This window comes from Grampus griseus, assembly GCF_964374135.1.
Source record: "Grampus griseus genome assembly, chromosome: 16".
Taxonomy (NCBI): domain Eukaryota; kingdom Metazoa; phylum Chordata; class Mammalia; order Artiodactyla; family Delphinidae; genus Grampus; species Grampus griseus.
Window position 1 is genome coordinate 27,485,291 of NC_139010.1, and position 19,905 is coordinate 27,505,195.

The 19,905-nt window shown below is 40.3% G+C and overlaps 1 protein-coding gene across 16 annotated transcripts in view; it reads right to left on the reverse strand.

The window, feature by feature from the left end:
- USP54 (ubiquitin specific peptidase 54) overlaps window positions 1-19,905 on the reverse strand; it is a 149,257-nt gene that overhangs the window by 28,647 nt on the left and 100,705 nt on the right. For 8 of the 16 annotated variants that reach the window (XM_082673120.1, XM_082673119.1, XM_082673115.1 and 5 more), the window contains 12 exons: window positions 16,761-16,895; window positions 15,103-15,216; window positions 14,881-14,963; window positions 14,352-14,457; window positions 14,087-14,239; window positions 12,332-12,481; window positions 10,242-10,410; window positions 8,661-8,831; window positions 6,097-6,228; window positions 5,547-5,927; window positions 5,060-5,291; window positions 3,782-3,915 (listed from right to left, as the gene is read on the reverse strand). In XM_082673120.1, the coding sequence (XP_082529246.1) occupies window positions 3,782-3,915; window positions 5,060-5,291; window positions 5,547-5,927; window positions 6,097-6,228; window positions 8,661-8,831; window positions 10,242-10,410; window positions 12,332-12,481; window positions 14,087-14,239; window positions 14,352-14,457; window positions 14,881-14,963; window positions 15,103-15,216; window positions 16,761-16,895 (1,960 nt within the window). The remainder of the gene's footprint in view (window positions 1-3,781; window positions 3,916-5,059; window positions 5,292-5,546; window positions 5,928-6,096; window positions 6,229-8,660; window positions 8,832-10,241; window positions 10,411-12,331; window positions 12,482-14,086; window positions 14,240-14,351; window positions 14,458-14,880; window positions 14,964-15,102; window positions 15,217-16,760; window positions 16,896-19,905) is intronic. The other 8 variants (XM_082673114.1, XM_082673113.1, XM_082673125.1 and 5 more) reach the window with 3 other exon arrangements.

Here is a 19,905-nt window from a genome sequence, read left to right on the forward strand (position 1 = left end):
AATGCAATCTCTATCAAACTACAATGGCATTTTTCACAGAACTAGAACAAAAAATTGCACAATTTGTATGGAAGCACAAAAGACCCTGAATAGATAAAGCAATCTTGAGAAAGAAAAATGGAGTTGGAGGAATCAGGCTCCTTGACTTCAAACTATTCTACAAAGCTACAGTAATCAAGATGGTATGGTACTGGCACAAAAACAGAAATACAGATCAATGGAACAGCATACAAAGCCCAGAGATAAACCCACGCACATGTGGTCACCTAATTTATGACAAAGGAGGCAAGAAAATACAATGAAGAAAAGACAGCCTCTTCAATAAGTGGTGCTGGGAAAACTGGACAGCTATATGTAAACAAATGGAATTAGAACACTACCTAACACCATACACAAAAATAAACTCCAAATGGATTAAAGACCTAAATGTAAGACCAGACACTATAAAACTCTTACAGGAAAACACAGGAAAAACACTCTTTGACATGAACCACAGCAAGATCTTTTTTGACCGACCTCCTAGAGTAATGAAACCAAAAACAAACAAATGGGACCTAATGAAACTTAAAAGCTTTTGCACAGCAAAGGGAACCATAAACAAGATGAAAAGTCAACCCTCAGAATGGGAGAAAATATTTGCAAACAAAGCAACTGACAAAGGATTAATCTCCAAAATATACAAACAGCTCATGGAGATCAATATCAAAAAAACAAACAACCCAATTAAAAATGCGCAGAAGACCTAAACAGACATTTCACCAAAGGAGACATACAGATGGCTGAGAGGCACATGAAAAGATGCTCAACATCACTAATTATTAGAGAAATGCAAATCAAAACTACAATGAGATATCACCTCATACCAGTCAGAATGGCCATTATCAAAAAATATAGAGGGCTTCCCTGGTGGCGCAGTGGTTGAGAGTCCGCCTGCCGAAGCAGGGGACACGGGTTCGTGCCCCTGTCTGGGAAGATCCCACATGCCGCAGAGCGGCTGGGCCCGTGAGCCATGGCCGCTGAGCCTGCGCGTCCGGAGTCTGTGCTCCGCAACGGGAGAGGCCACAACAGTGAGAGGCCTGCATACCGCAAAAAAAAATAAAATAAAATAAATATATATATATAGAGAGAGAGAGAGAGAGAAAGAGAGAGAGAAACAATAAAGCTGGAGAGGAGGGTGTGGTGAAAAGGGAACCCTCCTGCACTGTTGGTGGAAATGCAAATTGATACAGCCACTATGGAGAACAGTATGGAGGTTCCTTAAAAAAACTAAAAATAGAACTATCATATGACCCAGCAATCCCACTACTGGGCATATACCCTGAGAAAACCATAATTCAAAAAGAGACATGTACCACAAAGTTCACTGCAGCACTATTTACTACAGTCAGGACATGGAAGCAACCTAAATGTCCATTGACAGATGAATGGATAAAGAAGATGTGACACATATATACAATGGAATATTACGCTGCCATAGAAAGAAACGAAATTGAATTATTTGTAGCGAGGTGGATGGACCTAGAGTTTGTCATACAGAGTGAAGTAAGTCAGAAAGAGAAAAACAAATACCATATGTGAACGCATGTATATGGAATCTAAAAAAATGGTACTGATGAACCTAGTAGCAGGACAGGAATAAAGACGCAGACCTACTACAGAATGGACTTGAGGATATAGGGAGGGGGAAGGGTAAGCTGGGACGAAGTGAGAGAGTGGCATGGACATATATACACTACCAAATGTAAAATAGACAGCTAGTGGGAAGCAGCAGCATAGCACAGGGAAATCAACTCGGTGATTTGCGATGACCTAGAGAGGTAGGATAGGGAGGGTGGGAGGGAGGCTCAAAAGGGAGGGGATATGGGGATATATGTATGCATATGGCTGATTCACTTTGTTGTACAACAGAAACTAACACAGCATTGTGAAGCAATTATACCCCAATAAAGATGTATAAATAAAAAAACTTATCTATGTACTTGTACATAGAATAGAAAGCACAGAAAGAGATGTAGGAAGATACATGCCATAATGATAACAGTGGTTCCTTCAGTTTGAAGAGGCAATGGGCAAGTTACTGAATTGTTGGGCTAACATTTACTTCTGTAATGTTTTAAAAGGGTGGTCAGTGTCACCAGATAAAAAAAATAGGGTTTACTATACAAAGAGGATGGTGGGGTGTTTGGTGTGTGAGGAATTTATTCTAACTCCTTGCCAAATATCTTTTACCAGTTGAGGAATCCAGTTGGTGAATTCTATCCAGCTAATCTAGAATTAGGGCTATCAGTGAAATCATGAGACTCAGTCTTTAGTGTGCTGAAAAACTATTGGCTGTCGAAGGAAAGAGAAGGGGGAACAGGCTCATGGAAGAGCACAAGTTTCTCAAAGCAATGTTAGTCAATATGAGATAAATTAAAATGTGGGAAATAAACCAAACCTATAATTTCATTAGGAAGAATGAATCTCTTCCATGGATTTCTCACTATAACCTACTCTAGCCCAGGATTTCAGAGATATCTGCTTCTACAGGCATTGTTCTGCTCTGCCAGATGTTAGCAACCTATGGCACTCACACCTAAAAGTGTTCATGCCTTTTTATTTCTGCTGCATATCACCCTTCCAGCCACCCTTAAGAACTTTCAGTGGCCATTAAGAGAACTGGTGGTCAGACTAGTAATGTTCCTGGTGTCATCTCTACAGGTTGGCACATAATATTCTGTCCTGGTCTCCCTAGTGAGCTGGCCACATATCTATATTCAGAAGCTCATTAAACCAGACCATAGTTAGGTTTCTGCCCACACACCCTACTCCCAACTGATCTAACATACAGGAAAAAAAGGGATGAAACACATCTTTCAGAGAAGGTTGATTTCTAAGTTAGACGAATGGACCCCAGAACTCCTCAGCCAACTAAACAATACTGAATACTCACCACCTTCCTTCAAGCATCACAAAAAGTCTCCATGTTCGGGAGACTACATAGTTACTACCTCAATTTTCAGCTGTGAGTAAGTAAAGGATTTATTTTACTTATTTGAATACGCACTGTAAGTATATATGTGTGCTGTGAGAAGAATGTAAAAAGGATATAAAACCTATGACTACCTCAAATGTCTATGCTTGGTGTCTCATACCTGAAATTCCAATATCCCTTTATCTTCAGGCTTTGACTTGTTAAAATGCTAGTTTCTCTTAGAGAAAGCATACTTTAAACTATTCTCAGTCACATTCATCTAGTGTAAAAGAGTTAGATCATTCCTTTAAAGCTTGTTTTGAGAAGGAGGGACAGGCACATTCAAGAAGGAAAAACAAAGCAGGGATACTAGACAGGATATAGAGGCAGGGGCAAGGGGAGTTCTGACCTGCTTATTTCCCAGTTTTGCCCATAGCCTACATGTCCCCTTTGTTATCTCAATTCATAATACTAAACAATAAAAAATCCATTCCCACAAGAATGCCTCTATACCAAGGAAAGCCCTAGGAGTTATTCTTCTGAAGAAAGCAGGTGCTACTGATACTGTTCACCATATTTCTGTTCCTTCTTGCTCCCTCCAGGGCTCTCTCCAAGGTGGAAAGGAGCAAGCAGGCAAGCCATGATAGAGAACAACAACAAAAAAAAAGATAAATCCAGAGATGGAGCAGATCAAACGTCTTCACATTTACATTCTGATGGAACAAAGTACAATTGTCCTCTAATTTCAAATGTGCTCAGGTTAGGCTGTTTCCCAAATAGAACTGGCAGTAAAATCCAGTTCTCCAAATCCAACGTCCTTGCGCTTACCTGAGAGGGGCTGATTCTTTGTCCAGCCACTCCTGGATACTGTGGAGTCTGCCTCCAGGATGCTACTACTGTGAGACTTTGGGATGTGACGCCAGGAAGGGGCCAACCCAGCTGATCTCTTAGCACTTGTATCCCTTCAAAACAGAAACCAGTCTAGTGAAAGCATCAGAAGGCAGATAACTAGCAACATTCCTAGGACTAAATTCCCTCCAAAAACTACAAGAAAAACCCCAAACATCGAACTAATATAATTAAAATACCTGCAAAACTACTTCTGAAAATTGAAATACCGACTCGTTCCCCCATCTTATCTCACCTCATTCACATTTTGTACATCTAGAAGTGTCTGGCACAAAACTTATTTAATGAATTAATAAACAAATGCTCTCATATGGATTGGCTTCCTCTTTCTTATACTTTTGTAGCATCTTCTCATGTGTAAAACTAAACAGGGTCTGATGTCAGGGAAGAGCAGTGGGAAAGTATGAGGATACAGTTATCACTCTTACAGAAGATATCACTCCTTTCAAAGCTATAAACTGTTAGGAAACTTGTCTCTGAGGCAACTCAGTAAAAACAATATATGGAGATCTGAAAGTTATAAAGCAAATGGGCCCTATGGACAGGGTGCAATGACCACTATTAAACTGTCATCATTATCTTATGGAATTATGAATATCACTGGCTTCGTAAGACACAGAATCCCCAGTGATCTTAAATAAAAAAGTCTAATATAAAAGGCAAGAATAAATAAAAATTGGGTTTTCTCTCTGATTGTATAACTATGTAAGTTTTGGTTCACTAACTCATTCTTTCAATAAAAGTTATTTACTGGGCTTCCCTGGTGGCGCAGTGGTTGGGAGTCCGCCTGCCAATGCAGGGGACGCGGGTTCGTGCCCCGGTCCGGGAAGATCCCACATGCCGCGGAGTGGCTGGGCCCGTGAGCCATGGCCGCTGAGCCTGCGCGTCCGGAGCCTGTGCTCCGCAACGGGAGAGGCCACAACAGTGACAGGCCCACGTACCGCAAAAAAAAAAAAAAGTTATTTACTAAACAATTATTTTATATATAATACTTTAAAAGTTGCCTCTCCTTTCTCAAATGTCTTTGCTGCTTCTCCCAGCAGAGGGTACTGTTGCCATAGAAAGTTGATCGAGCACATTTTGCTTGCCCACAAGATGGTAATAAAGTCCATCTCTTCACTTGTCTGAGTTTAAAAGCCTCTTGCTGGCTCACATTTCTGCAAGGGACAATGTAGCAATTCAAAGGCCAAACAATACCTGCAGACATTCGAGCTCTCAGGCAGGGCTGCATCCAGGCTGACAGGGCTGCTGCTGTTCCTCTCACTGCTCTCATAGCCAGATTCCATTCGCTGGATTAGGCGAGGGTGCTGCTCTAAAAGGTGACAGCCTGGCCGTAATGGGCCCCAGATCTTGTACTGGGGTCTTGGTCCGCCAGTCTTAATGTCGTAAGCAGGTGGCTTGCTTAATTCGTCTGGTGTAAATTCTTTAGCTATCTCAATGAAAGAACAAGTATGGAAAAGGAGGTAGATTTAGCATCTGCCTCAAATCAAGATATAACTAACCCTTCCCTCTAGCTACTCATTCACTGAACTCATATCCCCAAAAGGCGACCCATGAGGGTAAAATTTTTACCCTTCAAGGTAAAAATGCACCTTGCCAAGTCTACCAGAAAACCCAGGTTTTTTTAAAAATACAAAAATCAACTTTATTCAAAAGCTCAATTCTTCCCTAATTATCTCCTTACCTGAATCCTCAGAAAAGGGGCTAAGCTGCGTATAGCCAGCGTGCTTCCTTTTTTCCTTACTAAAGATACTGTCAATATTGAGAGACTCCCGTTTGGGTCTCCATGTTGGACGATACTTGCTAGAAGAACTGGATTTTGACTCACTGCTGGTACTCTCTACTTCCCAGTCACGAGAGTGTAAAGGCAGGTTCCGAGGAGGTTTTTTGTCAGTCTGGTCTCCTCCCCTCCCCCCACAGGGAGATCCTAGGTTGGTCTGAGAAACCAGGGATGGTCTGTTATGGATAATATTGCTGACTGTCTCTTTAAAATCCCTTAGCCTGTTGGTGCTGCTGGATGATTTGGAGGCATTCCTAGGAGCCTGCTTCTCTTTCAGTGTTTCTCCTAAAAACACAAAGGATGAAACAACTGTAAATGTTTAAAGTCATCACGGGCACCCAGACCCCAGAGTCAAAAAAGAATGAAAGGCCTTTGAGCAGACAGGAGAAGCCACAGTTGGAGTGTGAGTGTGACAGAGTGAGTAAAGAAAGAGAAACTATGCAGGGGGGCTTGCCTTCACTGTGGTACCCTGAGGCCTGAAGCTCATCGCCTTTCCTTCTGACCCGACCAGAGCTCCTCTTGCGCTCTATCAGTGACCCTTTCTTGGATGGGAGTTTCTGATTACATTCACTATCAGTCAGGTGTCCTGAAAAAAACAAGGAAATGGGGGTAAGCTGGTATCTGAGACTGACCTCCATCCTTTAGAGAACCTACTCTCCCTTTGGGATTCATGGCAGTACCACAAACTTAGTGGATCGGAAGCTGTAGAGGCCAAGACTATGTGATTTAAGTGTAGCAGGAATCTCTCAATAGATAAAGGCAGAAAAGCTCAAGTATTTAGTGGGAACTTCCAAATTTACAATGTCTCCTGAGCAATTACCAATCTCGATCCCACTCATAATCCTTCCCAGTGACCCAGAAGGACACATTACTTGGTAGTTTTTAAAAGGCAAAAGTTTTAAAGATTATATAAGAATATCATGGTAGCAACACATACCGAGTGAAGTTTAATTTTTATTACATCTGGTATTATCCTAGGTGCCCCAGCCTTTGCCCACAAGAGCTCTGATCGTATATGGCTTTAAGACCCAGTTCTAAACGTTCCTTAAATGTGAATCATTCCAAAGGACATCTGAACTTTGAATAATTCTCATTCCCAGCCATAACCCATGCTTTACCAAACTTGACTTCGCCCAGAGATTACACTTCATAGTTCCTCAATACTAATCACTGGGAAACCCAGGAGATCTGGGCTCTTTTATGTAACTTGCCATACTTCACGCCCACAGTATGTGAATGTATAAGTGTGATCTGACAACAGCAAAGGTCAGATTCTAAAGGATATAATCATCTAAGCTGCTAGAAGCCAAAGGTGAATTAAGCAACTGAATTAAATTGGAATATAGGCTTATAGGAAATCCCCTAGGGTTCTCAAACATCTGAGAGCTAACAGAAATTTGCTTCCATATGTTAGTTATGAAAATCCTTGTACATATTCAGGTATGATATGCAATGATATGGCTACATATTTTCAATTACCAACGCAATCTCTTATTGCTTTTATCTAATCATTTGCTATCTCTGGGCCCATAAGAAAGACTTATCAGTTGGAACAACGAAATCCACTAATGTAAAATCCAATGGGCATGCTCCTCCACCCCCAGCCATTCACAAACCCTTAAAATAAACCTGACTCTCCTTATTTATCCTGTGACTTGGTTTCTCCCTGTTTCACAGTTTCAGAAATACAATCTAAAAAAATCACACTTTGCAGTAGTCACCTATGCAATAGTCATCAAAAGAAATCCAATATGAATCCAACCAAACCACTAGATCCAACTACCAATTCATAAAAAATATAGAGGAGAGAGAAACACGCTACAGTTTACCATACAGACACAATCAGCAAAACTTAAAATGTGGGAAAACTACAGCACAAACTACCTAGTTCTTCAACAATAAATAGAAAGGAAGAAACAGAGGCAAAACCTACAGATTAAAGGAAATGTAAAAGACTTATTAACCCATCACAATGTGTAGACCTCATTTGGATTCTGAGTCAAAAACAAACCAACCATTAAAAAATATGACATTTATGAGATAATAGGATATTTGAATGCTCATTGGTTAAGAAGTTATTAATTTAAAAAATGATTCTTTTAGAGATATATACTAAAATATTTATGGAAAAGGTGATATAATGTCTGGGATTTGCTTCAAAATAATCCATGAGTAGGGGAAGTGGGCAGAGGTACAGATAAAACTAGACTGACCATGAGTTATAATTATTGAAACTAGGTGATGGGTACATGAAGGGGCTGTATACTATTCTGTATGCTTTTGAATATGTTTGAAATTCTCTCTCTTTTTTTTTAAAGGTCATGCACAGGATGTAAACCACCAATCTGAAGCCATGGGATCACTAATTCCCAAGTCTCTAAGAGTATGGGCACTGTCCTATGCCTTAGGTGATGAACTTTTCATCTCAGCAGTCAGTCACTTACTGTTCTTACTTTTGTGCCCTGTAATGATTTCTTCCACTAACACAGGCACAATCTTCTGTAGATTAACAGAACAATTCAAGAATGTTCTCTGCATGGAACTCACAATAACAAACAGGCTAGCTTTCCATCCTTTTATTTCTCTGTCCTTCAGGAAGCCCAGCAAGGTGATGAGCAGGTTTCCCCATCCATAAATATGCCCCTTCTCTCAAAACCCTTCAGGGCTTTGAAACAAAGCCTGGCATGAGAAGGAAATGAGGTGCAAGACCACAAGGTTTAATGGGGCACTATGAGAATGACAGGGATCAAGAGCACAGCAGGAAAAAAGCCTTCAGAAAAAGATTTCAGAATAAATAATCACATTACAATTGTCCTTACTGATAGGCTGCTGTTGACGGGAACATCATCATTCATTCAGAAGTGAGTTGCTTTCTTTCATCCTTCTCAATTACCCAAGTTCTGTGCATTTCCCCCTTTGCATGACAAACATTTCTGACTTGCCCCAGTTTCTTTTTCTTGGGAGACCCTCTATGCAGAACTGAATCAGGCAAGCAGGGTCCACTGTATAAGTCCCTACCTGTGTCCCGACTGCTCTGAGACATGGAATCGTTCTCCACATTATAGATGACTGTTCCCTGAGAATCAGAAGAGAAGTGACTGACCACAGACTCCTGGTGGGAGTGTTTGTAGGGATAGCTCTCCGTTGAGGAATCTGTTCGAGTATCACTTGAGATGGAGGGCTCCCTCCCTGAGGGAAGGAGGAGACATGCAAAGGTGAGGAAAGAGAGGACAGTGATAGAGAGGGGGCGAAGAGCTGGATGGCAACAAAGGTTCACAAGGTAAGAACTTCCTAAATGGAAGGGTGAGAAGGATATACCAGAGCCGTTCTTCCCAACACCCAACTTCAGATAACCCAGACACACAATTCCTCCCACTCCTGCCCCTACCTTGCTGAAGCCCTCCCTTTGCCTGCCATTGTGAAAAACTGTGGGGCTTTTAGAAAACCTACAGGGGGGAAAAGTAGAAGAAAGGAAAAAGTTGTGAAAAGTAAGATCTACTTAGATGGCAAGTCCCAGGCCAACCTGGCACACATAACCTGTTGTTTCCCTATCCCTTGTTTCCCTATCCCATAATTTTTCTCCTATACTGCCAGAAAAGTCACTTTTAAAAATTTAAAAGCATTTTTAATATCTATGAGACATTATGGGGCAGTTATTTATACTTTGGTGTGAATTAGTTCAATTAGACTACTTTCCTCTGAACACCTAGCTGAGATAAGCACAACAGTGTAAATGGGTGTTTGACTGAAGGGAGAAGCAGCAGAGCAGGTCTGGGTGGGGCACAAGGGTGGGAAGAACATACCAAACAGGAGGGAGGTACAAAAGGGAGGGGAAAAGATTCCAAGGATAAGTATCTTCTCTTTCATTATACTCAGGGCCAGCCAGCCTTAGATCCAGAAGAGGAAAAGAACATTACTTTTTCCTCCTTTTAGGAATCAAGCCAAAACCATTAGGGTTGTATTTCTATTACAGGATGAGTTTCTGAGGGATAGCCTGAGACTTTAGTAATAAAGCTGCAACTGTTTCTACAGGAAAACATGATTTAAGTTCCAAATAACTGAATTAGAAGTGAACAGCTGATTCATAAGCTAAGAAATATTGCTACCAGACTTGGCATTTTAAAACAAAAATCTCTCATCCCAAACAAAATGACGAGCTTTGTAGTAACTCATATCATTTTCTGGGTCTTAACAACTCAAGTCACTGTTAAATTGCTAGTAAGAATGAGTCATCTTAGCAATATTAGAAGGTTAAATAGTGAGGTTTCCCTCACAAACTTAATACCTCATAAGTTCCTTCTAAATGAACATAATTGAACATAATTTGAACATAATTTCCTTCTCATTTTGAGAAATGAACATAATTTCATTCTCATTTTTGAAACGGGGCCAGGTGATCTAGACAATATATTCCTAAACACTGAAGGAAACAAAGCCTGACACACCTTGGGCTTCAGCATGAGTTGGCACTTCTTTCTTATTTCTGATGAATCCTCTTTCTCCAAGCTAGGTTAAGTGCTAGGCTCATGACTGTGAGACCCTACTGTCCAGTCATCACATTGGAGTGGGGAGGGAGAAGTAAAGAGCTAGGCTGCTCACCTGAATCTTCACTATCGTAGCATGTCCCACTGTACGACTGGAACTCAACTTGGGGGGGCAGGTCCTGGGTGGACACTGGGGTACCCTGGGGGTCTGCATAAAGCAGCAGCAAAGGCTGATAATGTCCCTTGATGCATTTGGTCACCACATCCTTCCATTTGGGCCCAATCTGAACCAGAAACAACCAGAAAAAGCATGAAAATTATACTTCATATCCATAATTCAACACATATCTTTCTACTCTATTTTTCTAAAGAAAATAAAAGAGATGAAAAGACAAGAACTGGGTAAAGAAACAACAAAAGAGATCTTGGACCTAAACTTAATGAATTTTTTTTTTTTTTTTAATTTTTGGCTGCGCCATGTGGCATGTAGGATCTTAGTTCCCCAACCAGGGATCAAACCCACGTCCCCTGCAGTGGAAGTGTGGACCTTCAGGGAAGTCCCAATTAATTTTTTTCTTTTTTTTTTGGCGGTACGCGGACCTCTCACTGTTGTGGCCTCTCCCATTGCGGAGCACAGGCTCTGGACGTGCAAGCTCAGCGGCCATGGCTCACGGGCCTAGCCACTCCGCAGCATGTGGGAGCTTCCCAGACCGGGGCACGAACCCGTGTTGCCTGCATCGGCAGGCGGACTCTCAACCACTGCGCCACCAGGGAAGCCCCCAATGAATTTTTTGTTAAGTCTTTTTTAATGAAATCCTTTTAGAAAGCACTAAAACCCTATAAGAGATAGGAATGATGAATAAAATTACTTTTATTCCTGTGAAACATCAATTCAATTACGAATAAAAGTTCTCAAAGCTGAATATGCTATGTGAGGGGACTTCAGTTGACTTGGTGATCAATTTCTTTTCACAGACATCAAATAAAAGCCCTTGCTTGAAATTTGCATTTCTATAATTTTCTCCTAAATATTAAAATCACCTTCATGAAGCTAAAGAGCAGACAGAAACCCTCTCACAGACTTCCTGAAAATAAATGACATTCCGTCTCAGAGTTCACACAAGGCAGGACATAAAATGTCAAACTGCTTAGAATATACAGCTGAACCTCTCAGCCTTAGCTTTGTGCTGGATTCAGTGCTGCCATGGCAGTGGAAAAAAGTGGCAGAAGAGCCATGGAAACAACAATCCAATCAAATCCCCAAACTCACTCTCTTTTAAGTTTGATCCAGTCACATTCTTAGATGGTGTGTTCTTGGAGTCAGACCACTGGCACAGTGTTTATTTCATAATAGACGTTCAGTAAATTTATAACTGAATTATCATTTTAACTGAAACATTTATATACTTTTTACATACAAATCTGATTTAATATTTTATAAGGCAGGTATTATTTTTCAAATGAAAAACCTAAAGCTCAAAGAATTTACATAAGTTGCCCAAGATTACAACAGTAAAAAAGAGATGGAGAAGAGAATCAGGGAATTAACAAAGACTTTACTATTTGTAGAGGACACTACATAAGGCCCATGGGTTGGTGTAGATTATAGTCAGCAGTCTCCTAGCTGCTAATCTTATCACAAAAGGCTTCCTAACTCACACAGATCACCTAAACTACTTCAGCCACACACTCTGTGGTTTAGATAGTACCAAATTTCCAGCTTTAAATATCATTATAGCCTTATTTTCTCTACACAATCCCCAAAATACGTTAATCCGTGATAGAGTACTTCAGGGAGATATCAGAGAATAATTTATAGCAGCCCTGGGACAAAGTATGACCCACTGTTAATTACAAGATTTGGAATTCTGAACTCTGTGCTAAGCTTATAACCTAATTTGAGGCATTAGATTGTTCTCGCTCAAATCAACGAATTAACACATTTTTTGAAAAGCCCTTTCAACTATAAATTCAGAATGGTTCTGAATGCTGGTGAGGTGATTCCGAGAAAATAACAGAAGATAAATTGATCCTGTCCTCAAGGAACTTGGTCTGTTGGGGAAGACAAGACTGACACTCTCATAAATTCAATAGATAGGCAGACAGACATTAAAATTATGAAAATGAAACACTGAAGACAAGTAACTGTCCACAGTTTTTTGTTCCATTCACCAAACACGTCAAGAAGGACTTGAATATTCCTACCTCCTTGACGTGAGCATCATCAAAATACATCCATTTGCGGATCTTTGTTTGGAAAAAGAATGTAGAATAATGTTTGCCGTAGTAACAGATCATTCCTACTAAGTACAGTTCAGACTGCTTGGCCCGGTCATCTGTCACTCTGAAAAACAGCTGTGGGGAAAGAGGAGAAAGGAAAGAATAGTCACATACTCAGCCCTCTCACATCATCTCTCAGCAGACTCCATCATTTCTTAATTAAGGTACTGACTTGCTTCTCCTTTTGCTAATCCATATTAATCATCAGAAATGAACATAAAAAGGCAAAATTTTAGCGAAATGTCAGAGAGATAGTGACCAAACTGGTAATGTGGTGATGTTTCTTCATAACTTTTATTTTATTTATTTATTTATTCATTCATTCATTCATTCAAATTGCAGCAAGCGGGGGCTACTCTTCGTTGCAGTGTGTGGGCTTCTCATTGCGGTGGCTTCTCTTGTTGTGGAGCATGAGCTCTAGGCGCGTGAGCGTCAGTAGTTGTGGCATGCAGGCTCCAGAGTGCAGGCTCAGTAGTTGTGGCGCACGGGCTTAGTTACTCCGCAGCATGTGGGATCTTCCTGGACCAGGGATCGAACCCGTGTCCCCTGCATTGGCAGGCGGATTCTTAACCACTGTGCCACCAGAGAAGTCCTCTTCATACCTTTTAATAATATTTTCTTGCTGGGGCCTATTCTAATATGAGCCAGGAATGTTAAAAAAACATAAAAACAAAACATTCTCAAGTTTCAAAGGTTATTTATCAGCTGGTGCCACAAATATAAATTTCCTGTTGAGACACTAAGTAGAAGGTAAGAAAGCCCTTAGGGGGAGCAATCCCACCATACTGGTTACCAACATTTCAATTCCTAGATATCTAGCACTGTCCTAGGTGTTAAGAGATACACAAAATATTTGAAGGCAAGGACTCTTGCCTTGAGGAATCTGTTTGGTTGAAAAATCAATCATAAAAATAAAGCTAGAATAGAACAGAATATGTAGGCTATAGAAATTTAGAAAAATGATCTTTAATTGTGCATAGCCTACTATGTCAGAGACTCCTTGGCAAGGAGACCTAAAGTAAGATCCCAGATGGTTCACTTATTCTCAACCATGGCTTAATGACATTAAAAAACAACAAGGGATCTCCTTAGTCACAGGACCATCCCAGAGGGAAACCAGCAGAAAGGAAACCACAGACTTTCTGACTGAAGGAAAATCCTGGCTGTACCTATAATAGGGTACGCCGCTGATAAGGTAAACAGCCCGTGTCTGAAGTCTGTTTCCACTAGAATTCTCTTCCAAGCCACTTCATTACCTTCTCAGCAGATGTTGGTTCCTACCATGAATTTAATATTCTAGGACTCATGTCATCAACTTCTACCTTCTTCTCCTCCCATAGCAGAACTAGACAGGACTGCTCACTTCTTTGACCTTACTACCTCCCATGGTTGAATACACTTCCCTATTCTACACTGGTATTAACTAATGATAAGTAGAGCATATGATAACTCTATTTGATTTTTAACAGTAGCTAAGCTCTGCCCATTCTGTCTTTCAAGGCCAAGATCATCCCATATCTTCCCAAAAGCCTTTGCTTTTGAGTGTACAGATACACACAATATATTTTTTCAAAACTCTTTAATATTTGTCATTTAGGATATACTTTTGTGTTCAGAGTTCACTGCCCTTGAGCAATAGTAAGTTAGAAGAACTCCAAGTAAGAGATAAAGGTAACTAACACTCACGTCACCCAGCTTAAGGCAGGTGCCCAGGCTGTGAATGACATCCTCTGCCAAGTCTGAGTGGTCCGAGTCCCATACCAGCCCAATTGTGATAATCTGTGGAGCGTTCATCAACACACGGCGAATCCGAATCCTCTCTCCACAGTTGCTCTGAAATACATATATAATGCTAGTGAGAAATGTTGCCCACTGACTCTGCCTCAATTCCACTAATCTCAGGGTTTCCCTCCCCACTCTGAACCCCACCCCTCACTTAACTCACCGGGCAGTTCCGCAGATCCCCCATGGTGCTGGCATTCTGCAGCAGCTCACCAAACATGCTTGGTGAGGGTTTTTCTCGTCTTTCCAGCATACAAATAGCCTGATTGCTTCGAGATGGGGAATTGAAGGGGGATGATGTTGGGAGTTGTACAGGGTTATAGCTAAATCATTCATGCAAATTCCTAACTCACATGTTTGACTTTCTTCCTCTGCCCACTATGCCAAAGCCCCTCATCCTGACCAGCCTCAGTATCCCACAGAGTAAGTGTGCCTGCCTGTCCCTAAATCCAAAGCTCATAGAATCCCCATTCCTCCTCCCACTCTGCTGGCCAGAACCTGAGACTAAGAAAAGGGGACAGATGGGAGAGGAAAGAAGGAAAACAAGGTTATTTTTAAATTACTGTTCTGAGTTCCTACAATACAGCAAATACTCAGCAATAAGGATACAAGCTATTTGGGTACCTTCAGTTAAAACCCAGTCAACTGAAGGACTGCCTAAGTATACAAACAGAGAACCCTATAAGACTCACCAAAGGGAAGTAGTGGAGATATAATGCACCATCTGGATGAAAGGCAGCGGATCAGAAGTGGCGCCACAGCTAGTACATACACACTAAGCCCAGGGAGAAAAAAGCAAAACCAGCAGCCACAGTCATTAACTGTTTTGGCACCCATTTGACATCCTACATCCTAGGATAAAGTGTTCTTGAAGAAAAGGTCTAAGAAGTGATGGGAATAGAAATAAGGTTCACCTGCTCAAACAACGTCATTGCAAATTTCTGGTGGGAGATGCAGTGTTGGGCAGTGCATATGTCCTCTTTGGTTTCATCAGCAATGTGGAAGTGAATCCGCATCAGGAGGTTTTCCTAATAGGGAAGGACAAAAAGCAGTACGTAGACAAAAGTACAAATTTGTTGGCAGTTTACTCAGAGAAACAGCAATCCTCCTTGAAGGGAGGAATACCACTGATTTTTTTTTTTAATTTTTAATTTGAAATAATTATAAATTCACAGAAAGTTTCAAAAAAATTATACAGGAGCTCCATGTACCCTTCACCCAGTTTCCTCCACAGGTGACATGTTACTTAACTATAATACAATATCCAAACCAGCAAATGGACATCAATAAAATCCACCGAGTTTATTCAGATTTCACCAGTTTTACATGCATTCATTTGTGTGTATGTGTAGCTCCATGCAATTTTATCACATGTATAGTCGTGTAAACACTCCCACAATTAAGATATAAAACTCTTTCATCACCACAAAGCTCCCTTCTGCTATTCCTTTAACACTGTACCCACTCAATTCCAAACCTAACCCTTAGCAACCACTAACATGTTGTCCCATCTCTATAATTTTATTATTTCAAGAACGTTAAATAAATGAGATCATATAGTACATAACCTATTGATAGTGCGTTTTTCACTCATCATTACTCCCTTTAGATCATTCAACTTGTTACATAAATCAACAGCTCATTCCTTTTTATTGCTGCACAGTATTCCCTGATATAGAAGTACCCCAGTTTGTTTCACCATCTACCCATTAAAAGCATCTGGGCTTTTTTACTTTGGGGCTATCACAAATAAAGCTTCTCTGAACATTCACGTACAGGTTTTTGTATGAACATATGTTTTCATCTCTCTGGGATTCACGTACAGGAATCTAACTGCTGAATCATATGGTAGTTTGCAAGTTTAGTTTTTTAAGAAACTGCCAGTGTTTTCCAGAGTGGTATACCATTGTTCATTCCTACCAGCAATAAATCAGTGATCCAGTTTCTCAGGGGCACCCCTGATTTTGGCCTATATTTTACCCTATAATAGGATATATATCACTCAGATTGTTTAATGGTTGCATAGAGTCTTTTGAAGGTTGATGAATAGAACCCAGAGTTGAGAAGCGTTAGGGTCCTCTACTAAAAGTCACTGGGAGCAAAGTAGCCATGTACATAGCACATCACACTTGTGCTAAGGACTCAGCTATTCCCTGTTTAATTATCTTTACTATGCAGGAGCTCTCAAACTGTGGTCCCCAGACCGGCAGCATCAGTGTTAGCATCTCCTAGGAACTTGTTAAGAGATATTCTTGGGACCCATTCCAGACATACTGAAACAGAAACTCAAGGGAGTTGAGCCCAGAAATTTGTATTTTAATGGGCCTTGTCTCCTCTGAAGGTGAGAGCTACTGTTCTGTGCGATGGCAAGCACAAAACTACCCTAAGCCTGAAGGAAAAAGAATAAATCCACTAGGCAATTCATACTTTAGTAGCAGAAACAACTTATAGAAACTAGGGAAATTCCTAGTTATAACTGTAGAGACCAGGAGCACAGTAAAGTAGCCAGTCCCTGATGGAGACCATCCACAGTCTCACCCCATATCAAAGAGGGCCAGAGGCCAGCACTTACAAAGCACTCCGCAGCATCGTCCATAATTCCCAGCTGGAAACGCTGTTCATCCTGAAAAGTCTTTGCCAGAGCACTGCGGAGAGTGTCAGATGGAAGCACTTTTTCAGTACTGCACTGAAACTGGTTAAAGATTCCCTGTAGGGAAGAGGTTAGACAAGGGGAAAAGCACAATGCTGTTACTGAGCTTCGAGGCATCCCAGTCTGTCATGCTAGGATCTCCATGCTTACAGCTATGGAGCCAAATGTACTTTGAATGTGTTGATATGCTTGCAGTTAGTTATAAAAAAGTAAAAAAAAATGAGACTCATAATAAAGGGCATGATATGTGCTAATAAGGATCCTTGCTCTTCCATCTGAGTGTGATACTATCAAGGACTCATTAGGAGAGACCGTTGTCATGAGTTAATGCAATGCAGTTACCTCTGATTTCCTCTGATATAGAAAGAGGTAGATGGTCTACAATAAATAAAGATAAATTATATGTCACTGAATTGGTAAATTATTCTCTGGGGGCTCATCGTATGAAACTTGGCCCCTTCTTTTAAATTGTTTAGCTAGTATAAAATTACCCAAAAGTAAAAAGAATAATATAACAAATACCTACGTGTCTAACACTAAGAAATAAACATTCTATCATGTTTACTTCCAATCTACAGATAAAGCTAAAGTTCCCTTTAAGACCAGTCACTCACTATGAGTTTGTTGCACAATCTTCTGTTTATAATACTTTTACATATATTTGTATGTGTGTATATATGTGTGTGTGTATGTACATAACCCTCAATAATACATAGTATGCTTGTGTGTATGTGTCTTTCATGTAAAAAGTATCACACTGAATTTTACTTTTTTAAAAAATTCAGCATTCTTTTTGAGGTTAGCCATATATTTCATCCTTTTCCCCTGCTGTATAGTATTATATCATGTTACTACATCACATCTATTTATCCATTTGTATAGTATTATATCATGTTACTATATCACATCTATTTATCCATTTCTTTATTGACAGATATTTTAACAGTCTCCAATTTTTTGCTATTGTAAAGAGGCTATGCCAGCTTAAACTTCTACCAGTGCATGAATATAAATAAATTTCCCCATATCCTTATCAGCAATTAATACAGTCAGACCGGTTAATTTTAGTCTTTCTAACTACATTTAGTTTTTCTGGGTCTTCTATGAGTATTACTTGCAGAAAATACCTTCTTCTAGTCTTCTGGTATCTTTCAAGTGCAGCAGTTTTTTATTTTGGTGTAACTAAATGTATCTACCTTCTCCATCTTTACCTATATCTGAAACAATGATGAATATGATATCCAGAGAATGGAAACAAAGAGTGGCAACAAGTGGCACCTGCTTTGAGGTGTCCTTCTCAAGTGGTATTGGATCCTCTGCACAGAGATTTTAGAAAGTGCTCCTTGACATCACATAGCCCAGATCCACACTAAACCACCAGATAAATTAGTTACATGTCAACATGCCAAAGAATGTCACCAGCTTGAAATCCTCATTAGTAATTTATTCATATTAAAAAATTCCAGGGTTACTCTCAGACTTACTAACGAGACCAGAAATTAGATCACTTTTATAAACCTACTTATGTGAGCTAAGAATAGGAGGTCCCACCAACCTAGAATGGCTAATTATTGGTCCTCATTTTACTTGACATTTTACTTGCAGTAGCTCAGTCACTCATTCCCTTCAAATTTTTACCCAAATATTACCTTCTCAATGTAGTGTTTCTGGATCATTTTATTTAAAATTGCAAGCTCCACCCACTCTTTCTAAACTTCCCACACTTACTTGTTTTATTTTTCCCTTTGGCACTTTTACCAGCAGTCATACCATGTATATTACTTATTTATTGTCTAACTGTACTCTCTAGAATATGAAGACAGAAATTTTTGCCCTTTAATTCCTTGCTACACTCCCAGCATCTATAATAGTAATGGCATGTAGGCCATCAACAACTAGTTTTGAATGAATGATTTTATATGGTTAGATCTTATTAAGGGAAAATATTAACTCCCTTCTCTCTCTCTTTTTTTTTTTTTTTTTTGCGGTATGCGGGCCTCTCACTGTTGTGGCCTCTCCTGTTGCAGAGCACAGGCTCTGGACGTGCAATTTCAGCCGCCATGGCTCACGGGCCCAGCCGCTCCGCGGCATGTGGGATCTTCCCGGACCGGGGCACGAACCCGTGTCGCCTGCATCGGCAGGTGGACTCTCAACCACTGCGCCACCAGGGAAGCCCTCCCTTCTCTTTTATAAGCACATAAAGAATCACCTAGAAAAGGTGAAAATTTTTCTTAAGGTAACACAACTGGTTCAAGCAAAATGGGACTAAACCTTGTTCTGCTAATTTCAAGAGACCTCTGTTCTCTTACTAGCATCATTCCACCTCATACACACTGAACATCTATCCCTATAGCAACTTGAGAACAATTTACTATGAACTCTGCTATTATTGCCCTACAAACAATTCCATATGATGTGGAGGAGGCAGCACCAGAAAAACATATTTAGTATTACTTAATAAGCATGGGGCTGGGGGGAAATCTATTATAATTACTTTATTTTGGAGTGACCTAGAAAGTTTTAACAAGTCTATTATAAGATCAGGTAAAGACAGAGCAAGACCTTCCATAATTTGTGCTGGAAGTGGAAGAATGTCTATCAGTGACTCCTTAAACTAGACCAAAAGTAAAGGTCTGGGTCCACAGTTAAACACTCCTAGAGGGCAACTGGATATCTGTCAAGTGACCAATGGGATTTTGAAACTTGGGGAAATGTGAAGAAAAAAGGAAAAGGAAGGTAGGAAAAGAAGTAGTGGCTGCTTCTACATAAGGTGATCTGAACACTTAATGATATGCTGAAGGGAAGTCACCTCAGCTTTGCAAAACTTAGTGACCACTATCATATCCTAACCTGCCACTCTTCTCAACTGTTAATGGTAAGACATTAATGCTGACAAAGGCTCTACCTCTAGAGCAAGGGATGGATGAGGTTTGGTCCTTTGTTCAGAGTCTTAAACCGGTTCCAAGACAAACCGATGGAAAATTAGTTTCAGGGTAGTTCTGTACAAACACAACAAATGCAAACTGCAGCCCCTTTAGTCTCTCTCAACTGGGTTTCCTCAAGAATT